Source organism: Stegostoma tigrinum, chromosome 28 (genome assembly GCF_030684315.1).
Source record: "Stegostoma tigrinum isolate sSteTig4 chromosome 28, sSteTig4.hap1, whole genome shotgun sequence".
Taxonomy (NCBI): domain Eukaryota; kingdom Metazoa; phylum Chordata; class Chondrichthyes; order Orectolobiformes; family Stegostomatidae; genus Stegostoma; species Stegostoma tigrinum.
Window position 1 is genome coordinate 42660441 of NC_081381.1, and position 15458 is coordinate 42675898.

General features: G+C 39.8%; 1 protein-coding gene across 1 annotated transcript in view; it reads right to left on the bottom strand.

The window, feature by feature from the left end:
* The window catches only part of nphp4 (nephronophthisis 4), a 396691-nt gene that overhangs the window by 221231 nt on the left and 160002 nt on the right, over positions 1-15458 (bottom strand). The window contains 2 exon segments of the mRNA XM_059655664.1: positions 4905-5031; positions 9097-9248. Of these exon segments, the coding sequence (XP_059511647.1) occupies positions 4905-5031; positions 9097-9248 (279 nt within the window).

Here is a 15458-nt window from a genome sequence, read left to right on the forward strand (position 1 = left end):
TCAATCAGGCTTGTGAGGCATGACCTGACCTCACAAAGCCAGTTGTAGGTTGGAACTGGTCATTGACAGGATGCAGAGCTAGGCAAAGAAGTGGCAGATGGAATTCAACTCAGAAAAGTATGAAGTGAATCATTTTGGAAGGTCCAATTTGAATGCAGAATATAGGGTTAACGGCAGGATTCTCGGCAGTGTGGAGGAACAGAGGGATCTTAGGGTCCATATCCATAGGTCCCTCAAAATTGCTACCCAAATTGATAGGGTTGTTAAGAAGGTGTATGGTGTGGTGTCTTTCACTGGTAGGGGAATTGAGTTTAAGAGCCGTGAGGTTATACTGCAGCTCTATAACACCCTGGTTAGACCACAATTGAAATATTTTGTTCAGTTCTGGTCACCTCATTATCGGAAAGATGTGGAAGCTTTATGAGGGTGCAGCGGAGATTTACTAGGATGCTGCCTGGACTGGAGGGCAGGTCTTGTGAGGAAAGGTTGAGGGGGCTCATTGGAACGAAGAAGGATGAGAGGTGACTTGATAGAGGTGTACAAGATAATGAGAGGCATAGATAGAGTGGATACCCAGAAACTTTTTTCCCAGGGCAGAAATGACTATTACAAGGGGCATAATTTTAAGGCAATTGGAGGAAGGTACAGGGGAGATAACAGAGGGAGGTTCTTCACGCAGAGTGTGGTGGGCATGTGGAATGCACTTCCGGCAGTGGTAGTGGAGTCAGATACATTAGAGACATTTAAGCAACTCTTGGATAGGCAGAATAGTAAAATGTAGGGTATGCAGGGTAGTTTGACCTTAGTAGGATAGTATGTCAGCACAACATCATGGGCCGAAGGGCCTGTACTGTTCAATGTTCTGTGTTCAGAAGCTCACCTTGCCTAGTAATCCATTAAAGGAAGTGTGAAAAGTGATATAACCTGCCTCTCACCCCCAATCTGTTGTAAAGGAGTGGTTAAATGAAAGAAATCCCTGAGGTTCACTTTATAAGCAGCAAGTAACAATCTATTAACCTAACTGTGACAGTAAACAGATTACTGAACTACTACAAACTGAACAATTCCCCCCTTAATTACCAACTACTCCGGAACAAAACAAAATTCTAATGATACGCAGTTCCAATAAATATCAGTCTCATGTATATGAAGAAAAGTAATAAGAAAGAAAAAAATTAAAACTTAGTCTCTCAAACTTACAGCTAGGATAAGTCTTCCGGAATGTTCTTGGCCTTCACTGTTGTTTTCCATTTAAAGTGCCTTTTTCCATCGAATTCTTGGGTCAGGAAGACTAGCTAACAGCGCTGTAGCACCTTTACTTCGACGGTGCTTACTCTGGCAGTTTAGAGATTTCTTTGAGAGCCAGTGAGTTCCTCTTCAGATGGCAGTTCATTCTCACGCACACTCACATTTTCAAGTAACTTCTTTTTTTACCCTGAATGACCTATCAATTTCTTAAACTAGGATTAGTCCTGGGTTGCCAAAATCATCAGATATAAATTTATTTGTGTTTTGGTATCTAGGGTCTTGTTTAAATTAATCAGCTAAACCTTTGTCGTGGTAAAAATGCTGCTTTGCCTCCTAACAGTATAGTCGTTCTGATACAACGTTTCTATTTGAAGAACTATCCATGCATCTGCTGCTGCCTGCAGATTTTTTCAATCTCCAAACCCAGAAAAGCACATCATCTTTTAAAGGGACCACACATTCTTGTCCCCGATCATTTTACAAACAAATTCTAATATCCTGCCTTCCAATTCACAAATACTATACCCAACTGCAAAAGAACTCACAAATGTATCTTTGGATGCATTTGCAACACTTCACTCTGTGATACACTAAAAGATATGAGTTTTCGAACAAAGTCCAAGTCCACACTTTTGAAGACAGCTTTATTTCAGTTTCCCACATTCCATACATGTCTGGCCCTGCTGGTTACTAGCTCCCCATATTTACATAACTAATTCACATCACGTTCACTCTCAATTAACATATCCATCACTTAACCTCTCATTCCACTAGGTCTCAAGCATCCCTTCAGACACATTAGATGATAACACAAGATAATAAAGTGTGAAGCTGGATGAACACAGCAGGCCAAGCAGCATCTCAGGAGCACAAAAGCTGACATTTCAGGCCTAGACCCTTCATCAGAGAGGGACATGGGGAGAAGCAAACCAGGTCACTCCATCTTCGGTCCGCCTCCCCCTCTCTCCCTATTTATTCCAGTTCCCTCTCCCCGTCCCCCTCTCTGATGAAGGGTCTAGGCCCGAAACGTCAGCTTTTGTGCTCCTGAGATGCTGCTTGGCCTGCTGTGTTCCTCCAGCTTCACACTTTGCTATCTTGGATTCTCCAGCATCTGCAGTTCCCATTATCTCTGATACAATTTTAACCTTACTTTGAAGCCTTTTCCAGGGATGCCAAACCTGAAGAAGTTACCCTCCTCCCTCCCGTCCAACCTCAGGGAATCTCTCTCCCACTGCAACTCTCTTGTAATCTCTTCAGCCTTGAAACTGCTCGATCATATCCTGAAGCAAAGCAGGTCTCTCCATCTTCGGTCCGCCTCCCCCTGTCTCCCTATTTATTCCAGTTCCCTCTCCCCATCCCCCTCTCTGATGAAGGGTCTAGGCCCGAAACGTCAGCTTTTGTGCTCCTGAGATGCTGCTTGGCCTGCTGTGTTCATCCAGCTTCACACTTTGTTCACGTGGATTCTCCAGCATCTGCAGTTCCCATTGTCTCAGATGACAACACAATCCTGGATTTTGATTTCCCATGTTGAAAAAGACTAGCAATAAAATCTATTTATTTTTATAATATTGACAGATTCTGCACAAAATCAAATTCTAATTCAGTGGACACGTTTAAATTATAACTTTCAACTGGGCTGCAAATAAAAAAATCTCTCGTCGAAAGGCTCTGTTTACTGAATTCAGGAAACAGATCTAGACCTGACTCCGATCTCTACTGTTACCTTTGAAGCCACGGTCACCATTGCTAGTATAACTCCATTTCTAAAAAAAGTGCAACTCCCATCAGATCAGGAAGACAAAACAGAACAACCAAGAACATTTCAAACATTGAAGAAAATAGAACTAACACATTGTGGTGCTGGGGGAACACAGCAGGCCAGGCAGCTTCAGAGGAGAAGGAAATTTTGGATTGGGACCCTTCAGAAATGGGGAGAGGGAAGGGAGCTCAGAAATAAATAGGGAGGGGAGGGGTAGGTGGGATGGTGATAGTGGAGTGATAGGGATTGGTCATGAGGTAGGAGTAGCAGATAGGTGGGAGAGAAGATGGACAGGTTGTGTCAGATGAAGGAGGCAGAGAGGAGGGGGAGGGTTGGACATGGGATGAGGCTGGGGGTGGGGAGATTTTAAAAATGGTGAATTGCATGTTTAGGCCATTAGGCTATTGGGTCCCAAGGCAGAATATAGGGTGCTACACCTCCAGTTTTGCAGATGCTGTCATTGTGACACTGGAGGAGGCCCAGGATGGAAATGTCACCCAGGGAGTGGGAGGGAAGAGTTAAAATGGTTCGTGACCAGCATCCCCAGCTCCCGACATGGTCTCACTGCTGTGGAGGAGGCCAAGTGTAGGCTCAGAGACCATTTTGAGGAGCATCTGCACTCTGTGTGCACCAAGCCACAACGCCTACCAGTTGTGAACCATTTTAACTCCCCTTCCCACTTTCACTCCCACTCCCCGGGTGACATGTCCATCCTGGGCTTCCTCCAGTGTCACAGTGATGCCACCCACAAACTGGAGGAGCAGCACCTCATACTCCACCTTGGGAGCCTACATCCCAATGGTCTAAACGTGGATTTTACCAGTTTCAAAATCTCCCCACTCTCGGCCTCATCCCATGACTAATCCTCCCTCTTATTCCTGTCTTCCTGACCTGACACAATCTGTCCATCTTCTCTCCCAACTCACTGACCACTCCCCACCACTGCCTAACTGCACTCACCTATCACCATCCTACCTAACTTCCCTCGCCCCACCCCTCCTCCCACTATTTATTTCCGTGTTCTCTTTGCCCTCCCCATTTCTGAAGAATGGTCCCAACCCGAAACATCAACTCTCTTGCTCTTCTGACCCTGCCTGGCCTGCTGTGTTCCTCCAGCTCCACACTGTGTTATCTCTGACTCAGGCACCCGCAGTTGTTGCCTTCTCTGAAGGAAATAGAAAGTTTGGTTCAACATTCTAAGTTGTATCACAGCCACCACTGTATGATAAAATCAGGAATGAAATATTTGGATTTAATGGTATCCTTGTAAGTCATTTAACTGCAGGAAACAGACACATTTTACACCAGAATTATATGGATCTACACAATCAAATTGTAACCATATGACTAAGATAGGGTTTGCTTGCATTTTCAACAAGGTGAGATTTAGGTTGTAATTGGATTATCTTTGGCAGGAACTAACTGAGACCGGACACATGACTTTCAAAATACAAGAACCAAAATTAATAGTTGCATTAAATATTCACAATTACAATATGTCCTATCTGTATTCTTTTAACTGGAGTTGAAAAACACATTTTAACAGAATGTCATCAAACATGCACGAAACATATAATGCAACTGAGAATGAAATGAAAATACAATTTCCAAAAATTAGATACAAATAAAAACCCACAGTGGATTGATCAACATTCGATTCAGGTCAGTGATTATTTCAGGATAAACCCTTGTATGGCAGCCAAACACACTTCCAAACTGACAGAGAAGGAGGGTATTCACAAATGTATGGTCCCAGCATTTCCTATTTATCTGTGATAGGTTAAACCCCAGATAAATATTGTTAAATATCAGTTGTGTCACAGTTTGTAGAAAACACTGCTAGAAACCCATCATGAGGTCATTGCAGGTAAACCAAATCCAGGAATCATAGACTCACCTTCCTATCTGCTCCTGTGGAGTTGGAAAACACATATTCCAGGTGGAAAACTATAGCAAACGTTGGCAGTTTTACCATTTCTGTCAGCTGGATACGGCTCCTGAGGACCAGGGACGTTTTTTGGGAACTGTGGTTAGAAAAGAAACACAAGCCACTTTTTACTATAAAACTTTTCCATTATTCACAGCCATAAGTGGCTTGCAGTCCAGACTGAGTTAAAGGCAACAAGTTAACCCTGTTCTGTTTGGCTAACACTCATCATTTAAGTGTTTGCACAGAAAGTGCGCTGTACTACAAACAAGGAGTCTTCTAATAACCAATTAACACTCTGTCCTTTGACCCCCTTCTTCAAAATGTATGAAATGTTCCTTTTCTGATTAGACATAGAACTCCAAGTCATTTTCTTTTAACCTATAAGAAGAGACAAGATTAGAAAAATGCATTTAAAATCCTGGGCCCATTCACTATTGAATCACAGTTGTACTCAATATCGAATTCATGGCATTTTAATGCATTTTTCTGCGATAATTCCTCACTGTCTGCACAAGGGTGAACACACTTCAAATATTCTTAGTCGCTAACCATGACTAAAGAGCCAAACGTAATTAATTTTGACCATATGATGTAGGAAAAGGACAGAAACCATTTACTTCTACGATGCTTCTCAGTTAGAGGCTTCAAGTTCATTACTTTTGGGCCATCAAAATAAATACGGTATTTGGGTCAGAGGTGTAGAGTGCAATTTGCAACTAGCAATGGAGGAATCTAACTGGCCACTGCATTTTATATATGATTCGCTCACTGCAGATAAGCATCTAATGCTCTGCTCTCTTAAAATGTTTTTGAAAACATGCTTCGCAACAAATGTAGGAAGTGCTCAGCAGGTCCACATAAGTATCTTTTAAATGTGGCTTGAGCCCACACTACAATTAGGGTTTACATGAGGTAGAATCCAATCCAGCCAGACAACTTCCAACAAAGGATTTTGTGTTGTTGCATTCCACAGGCAGATCAGAATCCGATTCCAAAGTATACTACCCATTCTTGATATGTGGCAGTTACAGAGTGAATGAATTGCGAATGCAGAAGTACAATTAAAAACTCAAATCAGCATTTTATAACAGACAGACGGTCTAGCTTTTCGTTAAAGTTCTGCACAGCTGTGCAAGTAAATTGCACAAATAAAACAAATTGCTCTACATTAGTGGAACACAGGAACAGTGCATGACACAGAACTATGCAAAACAGCCCAACATCAAGCAATGTGTGTCCCACTGAATTAACTTGTCTATCACAGACTTTCTAAAGATGTATGTCTTTTGTTCAAGTTGAATTACATCAGTCAGTGGTAGGCTTCCTGACATTCTTTTAGTAGCTTAGACTGCCATTCAATGCCTTATCTTAATTGGCTCCAAGTCCCATCAATTAAATGCAATCTGTACAGAGTTATCATTTAGCAACAAATTGTTCTTGAATACAAGACCTAAAGCATAGGAGCAGAAGTAGGCCATTTGACCCATCAAGTCATGGTGGATCTGATAACTCTCAACATCACTTGCCTGCCTTTTCCCCATTATCCTTGAACCCATTCGGATTAAAAATCTGCCCATCCCGGTCTTGAATATTCTTAATAAACCAGCTTCAACAGGCCTCCCACCTCCTGAAAGAATAATTTCTCCTGATCCTTGTCTTAAATGGTGATGCTCACTCTGAAATTATGGCTTCTGGTCCCAGAATCTCCCAAGAGGATACAACCTCTCTATATCTATCCTTTCAAGGCCCTTAAGAAACTTATACATTACATGAAGGTCTCCATTTATTCTTCTCAACTCCAATGAGTACAAAAATCAATCTACGTAACCTCTCTTCAAAAGAAAATCCCTCAATACCAGAATCAACTATCTGAACCTTCTCTGGAGCGTCTCTAATGTCGGTGTATCTTCCTTTGATATAGGAACCAAAACTCTTCACTGTGCTCCAGCTGTAATCTGACTGGTATCTTGTACTCCATTCCCTTTAAAATTAAAGGACAATTATCCATCTGGTTTACGAATATCTGCTGAACGTAGACACTAACATTTTATGATTTACGCACGAGGACCCCAAATCCCTCTGTTCTGCAGCTTTCTTCATTAAAATAACATTCAGCTCTTCTAATCTTCCTGCTAAAGGGCAATATTTCATATTTTCCCCATAGTATACGCCATCTGCCAAGTTTTAGCTCACTCGCTTAACCTATCAATATTCCTCTACAGTCTCTTTCAGTCATCCTCACCACTTCCCACCTATTTTTTGGGCCTTCCATTCACTTTCTACATCAAAGTCATTAATACATGCTGTAAATAATTGCAGCCCAGCACTGATCCCTGAGGCACTCCACTGATATAGGTTGCCATCATGAAAATACCCCCTTTATCCAAGCTTTCTGTCTTCTATTTGCTAGCCAATCCACTATCCATGCTAATATGCTACCTCTAGTACATTGGCTCTTATCTTATTGAATACCCTTATGTGCAGTACTCTAATAGTGAGTGTTTGTCATTAAATATCCCCCTTCAAGAGGTGCCTGTAAATTCCACACCACTACCCCCATTCCTGCATGAAAACCTACCTCCCCTGAAACCCATTCACATTTATTGTAAGAAAGTTAGTTCAAGAATCAATTTTGAATGGCCACCGGCACTCGAGACCAAGATCCCACTTCCCTCAGGTCACAAATCAAATCTAGGATCTTCTGGCATAGCACAGTGCTCCACTGACTGGTACTTTTAACTTTCACAAACTTGGACATCTCAGTGAAGAAGACTATAGGTTTTGCACAGGTTTAAACATTTATCTGGATTTTAAAAAGTCATCACACCAAAATGAGAAATAACACCACATGGATACAGCAGAGGGGGAGGTGATGCCTAGTAGCATTATCACTGGACTGTTAATCCAGAGACCAGACAACATTCTGGGGACCCAGGTTCAAATCATGCCACAGCAGATGGTGGAATTTGAATTCAATAAATATCTGAAATTAAGAATCAAATGATTACTGTGAATTCATTGTTGATTGTTGGTAAAAACCAATTCAGTTCGCTAATGTCCTTTAGTGAAGGAAACTGCCATCCTTATCTGGTCTGGCCTACATGTCACTCCAGAACCATGGCAATGTGGTTGACTCTTAACTGCCCTGTGAGCAATTAGGGATGGGCAATAAATGCTGCCTAGCCAGTGTTGCCCTCATCCCATGAATGAATAAAGAAAAAAAATATTTAAAGAAAATCTTAAAGAAAATCCACATGAACTGCAGAAGATCAAGAAGGCAGCTCAACACCACTTTCACGAAAGTTTAGGGATGGACTATAAAGGCTGATCTTGCCAATTTCTATGCCCTGCTGATGCATTTAAGCAAAGCACAAAGACATTAGTCTCACACCCAGATCAATGTCCATAAATGCAGTAAATGCTGCAAAATTTTGAAGGATCAAGGAAGTGTGCGGCATTGTAACAAAATCTGAGAATGAATGAATCAATTCAACATGGAATTGAATGTGTATAATGATTTGGAATAAGACCTCCCTTAAGGTCAGTTAGCACTTGTACTGCAGAAAAGTGTGATTATCACACCATTACACAAAGTACCAGCAGTTTATTAATTCTTACCAACAACCATCACAGTATATTCACAATTTAATTTACTTATGAGTTACGGACCTTTCACATAATGATGAGAACTACCATAACTCACTGTCACTTGTGTAATATTCCCCATCAACCTTATAGCAGCAATTGAAAATATTTTTAATCTTTTTCTGAGCTCCGAGAAGCAAAAACTAAAGTAACTCAACATGTAATCATTGGGGAACAGCCCGTATAGCTCCATTTATGATGTAATATCTCTGGAGTAATTCACTTGCAGATTCCAGATACCTTCATGAAGACTGCCATACTGGGCTGTCTCCAATTGATTTTCTGTAGGTATCAAGATGCACATCACAATGCATGTGACAACAGAATGAGAAGATCAAAAGTGATCTTGATTTTAAAAAACTACGTGGAGATGGCATTGTTTCATGAAAGCAAAATATAACAGTTAGATCGTATGCCATCTTTGTGCCTTAACAATGGTTAACAGAATCACTGTAAAACAGCCCATATCTTTTGCATTTGTAATATATTTCACCTCACTGACAATAAACTTTACCTTTTGGAGAGGGTCCTGGATTTTCCTTGCACCGTTCCAGGTATTAAAACTACTACCTGCGGCTTGTGAACGTAGCACCAGCCATTGTGAACACAAACATGCAGCCTTCGCTCTTGAATGACAACCATGCTTCCGTCAGAAACCTGATTATTCTATAAAACATAGACAAAACAGACATCTGTACTTCATAGCCAAACACGAACATGGTGGATTACTAAGATGCAAGTGAGGTTGTTGACTTGCTCGCCAAACTGGCTTGTTTTCCAAAACAAACCAGCTCAGAGAGCAAGTCAACAACCTCAACCACAACCCAAGATAGCATCCTTGGAGAAACAGCCAGAAAAGAAAGTTAATGTTTCACAAAAATAAAACACAGCCTACTTTTGCAGATGAGAAGATTCTTTAAGTTAGACTTCATGACCTATTCTAAGCCCACGTACAGTGAAAGTTAACCAGGCTATCCTAATACACCCCAAATATTAAATTGGAATACTGGCCTGCTCTTGGTTGGTCAACCAATAAACAAAGGCTACAAATAATAAAACACATTTCTAATAGTTTGCTTACTAAACAACTGTTAGTTACCAGCACTGGCCAGGAAAATAGTTCTACCAACAGATAGGAAGATTAAATAAAAATGACTATGCTAATTTTGTTTAACCTTTATCAGGATAGCTAGGACAGTGCCAAGACATCTGGGAAAGTCTCAGGATGAATCATGACTCAACATGAATAGTGCCTTTGAAAGGATGCAAGGGAACAAATAAGAAGTGGGAAAGTGCAGTAAATGATCACACTAAAAAATGGTATGTGTATTTTGCATATGCTTTGCTTATCTCCAAAGATGTGCAGATGTCAGTGATGGACTAGGATGGACAAAGTCAGAAATCACACGTCACCAGGTTATAGACCAATGGGTTTATTTGAAATCACAAGCTTTCGGAGATGACAAAGGAGCAGCACTCCAAAAGCTTGTGATTTCAAATAAACCTGTTGGACTATAACCTGGTGTTGTGTGATTTCTGACTATCTCCAAAGAGATATGCCATTCAAATATATTTGTAAAATTGGTTTCATGCAGCACAGTGAGTTTAACTAGATTCTACAGCTGCCCCAATTAAACAGTTGACCAGTTGGATACTTTTTACAGTCTACGTTAGACATTTTATTTACTAAAACCATCATGCTTCAAATACAGCGAACATTACAAAATCTTGAGTTGAAAAATAAACATTGGAAATCTGAAATGAGCATTTCTCACTTTTGAAGGTAATCGCTATAACAGACAGACAGAGCTGCCAATCTGCGCACAGCAAAAACATAAAACAACAAAATGAATAGTCAATATACTTTGACTGCAATTGGATTGAAGGAAGAATTCAATTAAAAAGCAGAACCTCATGCATGGTAATCTCAGGATTATTGCCCAAGACAGCTGTTAATTAACACTGAAACAGACAGAGCAGGAAGATGTATGCATGGCTGCAAGACTAGTATGGGAAAGAGAGGTACAATTCTATAGCAGTTTAGCAGCAGTATTAGGGCAAGACACAGCTGGACCTTTGCAATAAGCCCCAGATGAACCAAAAGGGGACCACAGCAACAGTAGGAAGGAGAAACAGAGCTGTAGATAGGACTTTAAACAAGAAAGGATGTGATAAGGGAGCAATCTGGCAATATATAAGAATAACATGAAGTGAGAGAGAGAATGAGAGTAAAAGCCAAGGTCAATGACAAGAAAAACAAACAATCACAAATCCAGTTGTAGAAGTACAAAATGGCTTATTATAAAGAGTGATGGGGGTAATCACTTGCACATCTAGATTGCAGAGATAGAACGAGTTGATTTTCAGAACTCAAAGTTCAAAGTTCAACAATGGAACTATGAGGTGTTCAGTTATTAGTTGGTCAAGGTTATGTAGCTTTTGGAAAAGCTAGATCTGATACTTCTGAGAGGGAGACTAGCACCAGGTGTCATTGGGTTAAAAACAACGGCTAGCAAAATCTGTTGGAGTTCAGTTACAGTATCACAGAAGCGAGAAAGGAAAGCTGTACACTGTCCACCACTGTCTACAAGTTAAGGCAGGTACCTCCCTCTCTCTCCCTCTGTCTGTCCATCTGTGAATGGAAAGAAGAATGTTTAACTCAAATAAACGACCCAGGTTCAACTGACCAGCTACCAACTGAGATTCACTGTTATCAACAACAATGCCATTCAATCATCAAAAGCTTAGAGTATTGTGTGAAAGTCACCTTTTCCCACTGAACTGGTCTGGACTCTTGATCCACAGAATCTGTTCCTTTTGTCTATGTTTTCCATCCAAGATATTTCTGCAGAATTGTCTAACTTGTCCATTTAAAAGGGATACAGTTTAAGTTTGCATATTAGTAATTAATCTATTTTTCCAATTTTTAAAGCACAAGTTCTTTTCTGTTCTTGATTATCAATGAAACCTGACATTAGTTCCTTTTATCTTAGATCATGATCAATAGTCATGCAAATTAAGCATCCTACTGATTAAACTGGTCATTTACAAATTTGGAACGATTCAAGGAAGAGTGAGGTATAATTACCAGCACATTCTTCTCATCAGGATCATGACAAAGGAGCGGCTTAAACATAGCTTTGTAACAATTAGGACTAACAGTTAAATACTGCAGGAGAATAGTTATTTCGAAAGTACTATAACACAATTTTCAAGTGCATCTAAAAATAAAGAAGGTATCCAACAACTGTGTTCATAATTTCAGCATTATTGGTATTTTTTTGTCAAGTTTAAAACTTTTAGGGAAAATTTATTTTATCTAAGAGAGCTGCTCTCTTCCTCTTTAGTTATAAGTTAGTCTTAAGTAACTTCTATGTCACTTTGAAAATCAGAACTTCAAAAATGATATTTATCTGAATAACATAATAAGATGGAACAAAAACAAAGTTGCTGGAAAAGCTCAGCTGGTCTGGCAGCATCTGTGGAGGAGAAAACAGAGTTACCGTTTCAGGCCCGACCCTTCCTCAGAACTGGGCCCGAAACGTTAACTCTGTTTTCTCCTCGATAGGTGCTGCCAGACCTGCTGAGCTTTTCCAGCAACTTTGTTTTTGTTCCTGATTTACAGCATCCGCTGTTCTTTTGGTTCTTAACATAATAAGATGTTTCTGTATGCATCTGTATAGCAGTGTCATACCTGTTTTAAGGCTGTTCATAGCTTCCCATGCTTTCTGGCAAAATTGTTTCCGACTTTGCTTTTGGCAAAGTTTCAAACTCCGTACCAGATTCTTGTTTTACTGTATTTGTAATAGTAATTCTGTAACATGTTTAACACCTCAACTTCTGCATTAATTTGGTGGTTTTAATTTACAAGGGGATACAAAAATAGGAAAGCAAGAACTAAATAATGTACAGGTAATGAAAAAAGTATGGCTGAAATATTTAATTATTTTGCCTTTGTATGTACAAGGTTTGACTGATAATAGGCATTTGGCACTCGTGTCATGCAATGCCAAATAATGACCATCTCTGAAAAGATATCCAAAGCAATTACCATCATTAAATGCCTAACCACCAAGATCCCAAGGATCACTACTGGCAGAAAATGAACTGCATCACCCACAATGTGACTGTAAGGGCAGAGGTTGGGAATTCTGCAGCAAATGACTCATTTCTTGATCTACTAAAGTCTATCCACCATCTACATGGCACAAATTCTACAGCACTGAAATACACTCCATTTGCCTAGATGAGTACAGTTCCAAAAATGAATGAAAAACCATCCAGGATAAAGCAACTTTTTGATTGGGTGCCAGTCCACCACCTTATATCTTCACTTTGTCTCCAGATGATAGATGGAGGCAAGGAACCCTGTGGAAGGTGAGGAGCTGACAGAGGCGTAAGGGGGAAGAATGCTATTGACCACCAACCATTCAATATAACATGGACAGAGTTAAATGGAACATATTTAAACAAAAGCACTCATTTGTTGAACACAGCTCTTGCAACGGCATCAGTTTTCTGCAAAACTGATGCTCTTCAAGGGGATTCCCCTCGCGGTACCATTAAAGTCTCTGACTCTTGCTGAAGGGATCTATAGAGTTCCATGGAGGAACCCTTCAGAATTATTAACACCACAAACATGTCAGCCATTACTCACCATTCAAAGCATTTATCTCCAAGGTCTTCAACTTGAAGACAACTGTCTCATGAAGGTTTTTCTTCCCCCTTTTCTTTCTTCTGTCCAGAACTTAAAGCAAAGCTCACATTATCACTGCTAGATTGACTTCAATGATACGTAAACGAGATGCGGCAGTGATTGAAGTGGTCAAAAGCATTTTTTTTGTTCAAAAAATGTAAATATTTGCATTACTTATGAAAGTTTACCAGCCAGTTGGACTGCAGACTCCAATTTATTTCACAGGCAATATGTTTTGCTGCATCCCTGCCTTTCTTTCAGTTTGAAGATGCTGTGCGTATAGTTTCATAAAACACTTTTTATGAACACTTGATTTGTTCATGAGATACATACAATGTTGTACATTTCAAATCATGCCACTCTGTGTAAAAACGCATTAGTAGCTTTTATCATTCCACAGACAGACAAACATTTCCTTCTCCCAAATTTGCTTTTTGATGCAGCATTTGCTTAAGAGTCTAGAGATTTATCAAGGTGTTTTATTTATTAAAAACATATGCAGCACTGGATGAATTATTCATTTCAAAACAAGTGGAATAGATGGAATATGTTGTTAATAAAATGGAGAACTCAAAGGACTACTCATAGTAAATCATGATTTAATGCAGTAACCCATCACCAGAACACAGATTCTTCACACCTAAAGAAAAGAAGTATTTAATGTTAAAGTTTTGAATGGGATCATGGATGAAATAAAATGGTGAACCAGGGCAGTGAGAGATAAAGTTAGTGCTTCAAAAAGGTCAAAAGATTCACGTGCCAGTGCCTGATGCAAAGTATACACATATTTTATCTGAAATATAAATAGAAAAATGTGCTGCAGAGAATGAAATAGTTGTTTTTCTTTTCTATAAACCAAATCAAAAATGGAATTGCATAGTGTTCACTTATTGGTTACCGTCAACAAGAACACAGTATCATCACCAAAAAACTACACAACTATGAGAATGTCACTTCATTCCACCCTTGCGGTTTGGACTTTTGACCCACAAGATGTTTTCCTTTCTGAATTTATCTTCTATTCACAAAAGTTCTGCAAAACTGCCGGAGTGGTCTGTTATATTTGTGAATTAAGATGTGTATTGTTGGATTTAAAGAAGGTGTAATTAAAGTTTGCATGTTAGCAATTAGTTTTGCATTTTACCACTTGCTAAAGGAGAAGTTTGCTCTGATACATGAACCTTTTTCTTGATGAAGCCTTAGATTGGGACTAAATTCTGGCAAACTAACCATCCTGGTGATTAAACTGGTCATTTTTACATTTAGGACAACTCGTGGAATAATGACTTGACTTCCAGCATACTCTTTCCATCAGGGTTGTGATAACAGTTGAGAGTGAATCTCATGATGAGGTGAGAACAGTGCTTTATGGAACGCTAGATATCTAAGGAGTCTTATGTCAGTAATCATAAACACAAAGGGTGAAAATTTAATTGATATCTATGTGGAATAAATCAGAGTCAGAGATAAATTGCTAAGGAGGGAAATGTGAGTATGAAAACCATCTTTGAGAGATAATTCAACAAAACAGGAAAGGAAATTGGAAACAATGGAAATATACGAGGTGAAAGAGAAAAAAACTGAACTTCCTTTGGCTAGAACAGCAAAATGGCCTTAAGGTAAGCAATCCATGTAAAGTCCTGACCATGAATTAAACAGAGTGGCAAAAGCAAAATATTTCAGATTTGGAAATTCAAAATTAAAATACAAAATGCTTGAAACACTCAGCAGCACCCATGGGAACAGAAACAGTGTTAACTTTCAGGACAATGATGTTTGAGCAGAACACAAATGAAACATCAGGTAGTTCAAGAGATAGTAGGAACTGCAGATGCTGGAAAAACCTGAGATAACAAGGCGTAGAGCTGGATGAACACAGCCAGCCAAGCAGCATCAGAGGAGCAGGAAGGAGGGCCCAGGCCTGAAACATCAGCTTTCCTGCTCCTCTGATGCTGCTTGGCCTGCTGTGTTCATCCAGCTCTACGCCTTGTTATATCAATTAGTTCAATGGCTGATCCCAAAATGAGGCCCAAAAGGAAGTTGGTTGACATAAAGGGTGCTTAGTCTTCGTTCTTAAATCTTTGTTTCAAATGTTTAGCGCTGATATAATCCTAAGAAAAACAACTTACACCTTCATAACATTGTCAAACATGGCTGGAGTTCAGAAGTGCACATCCGAG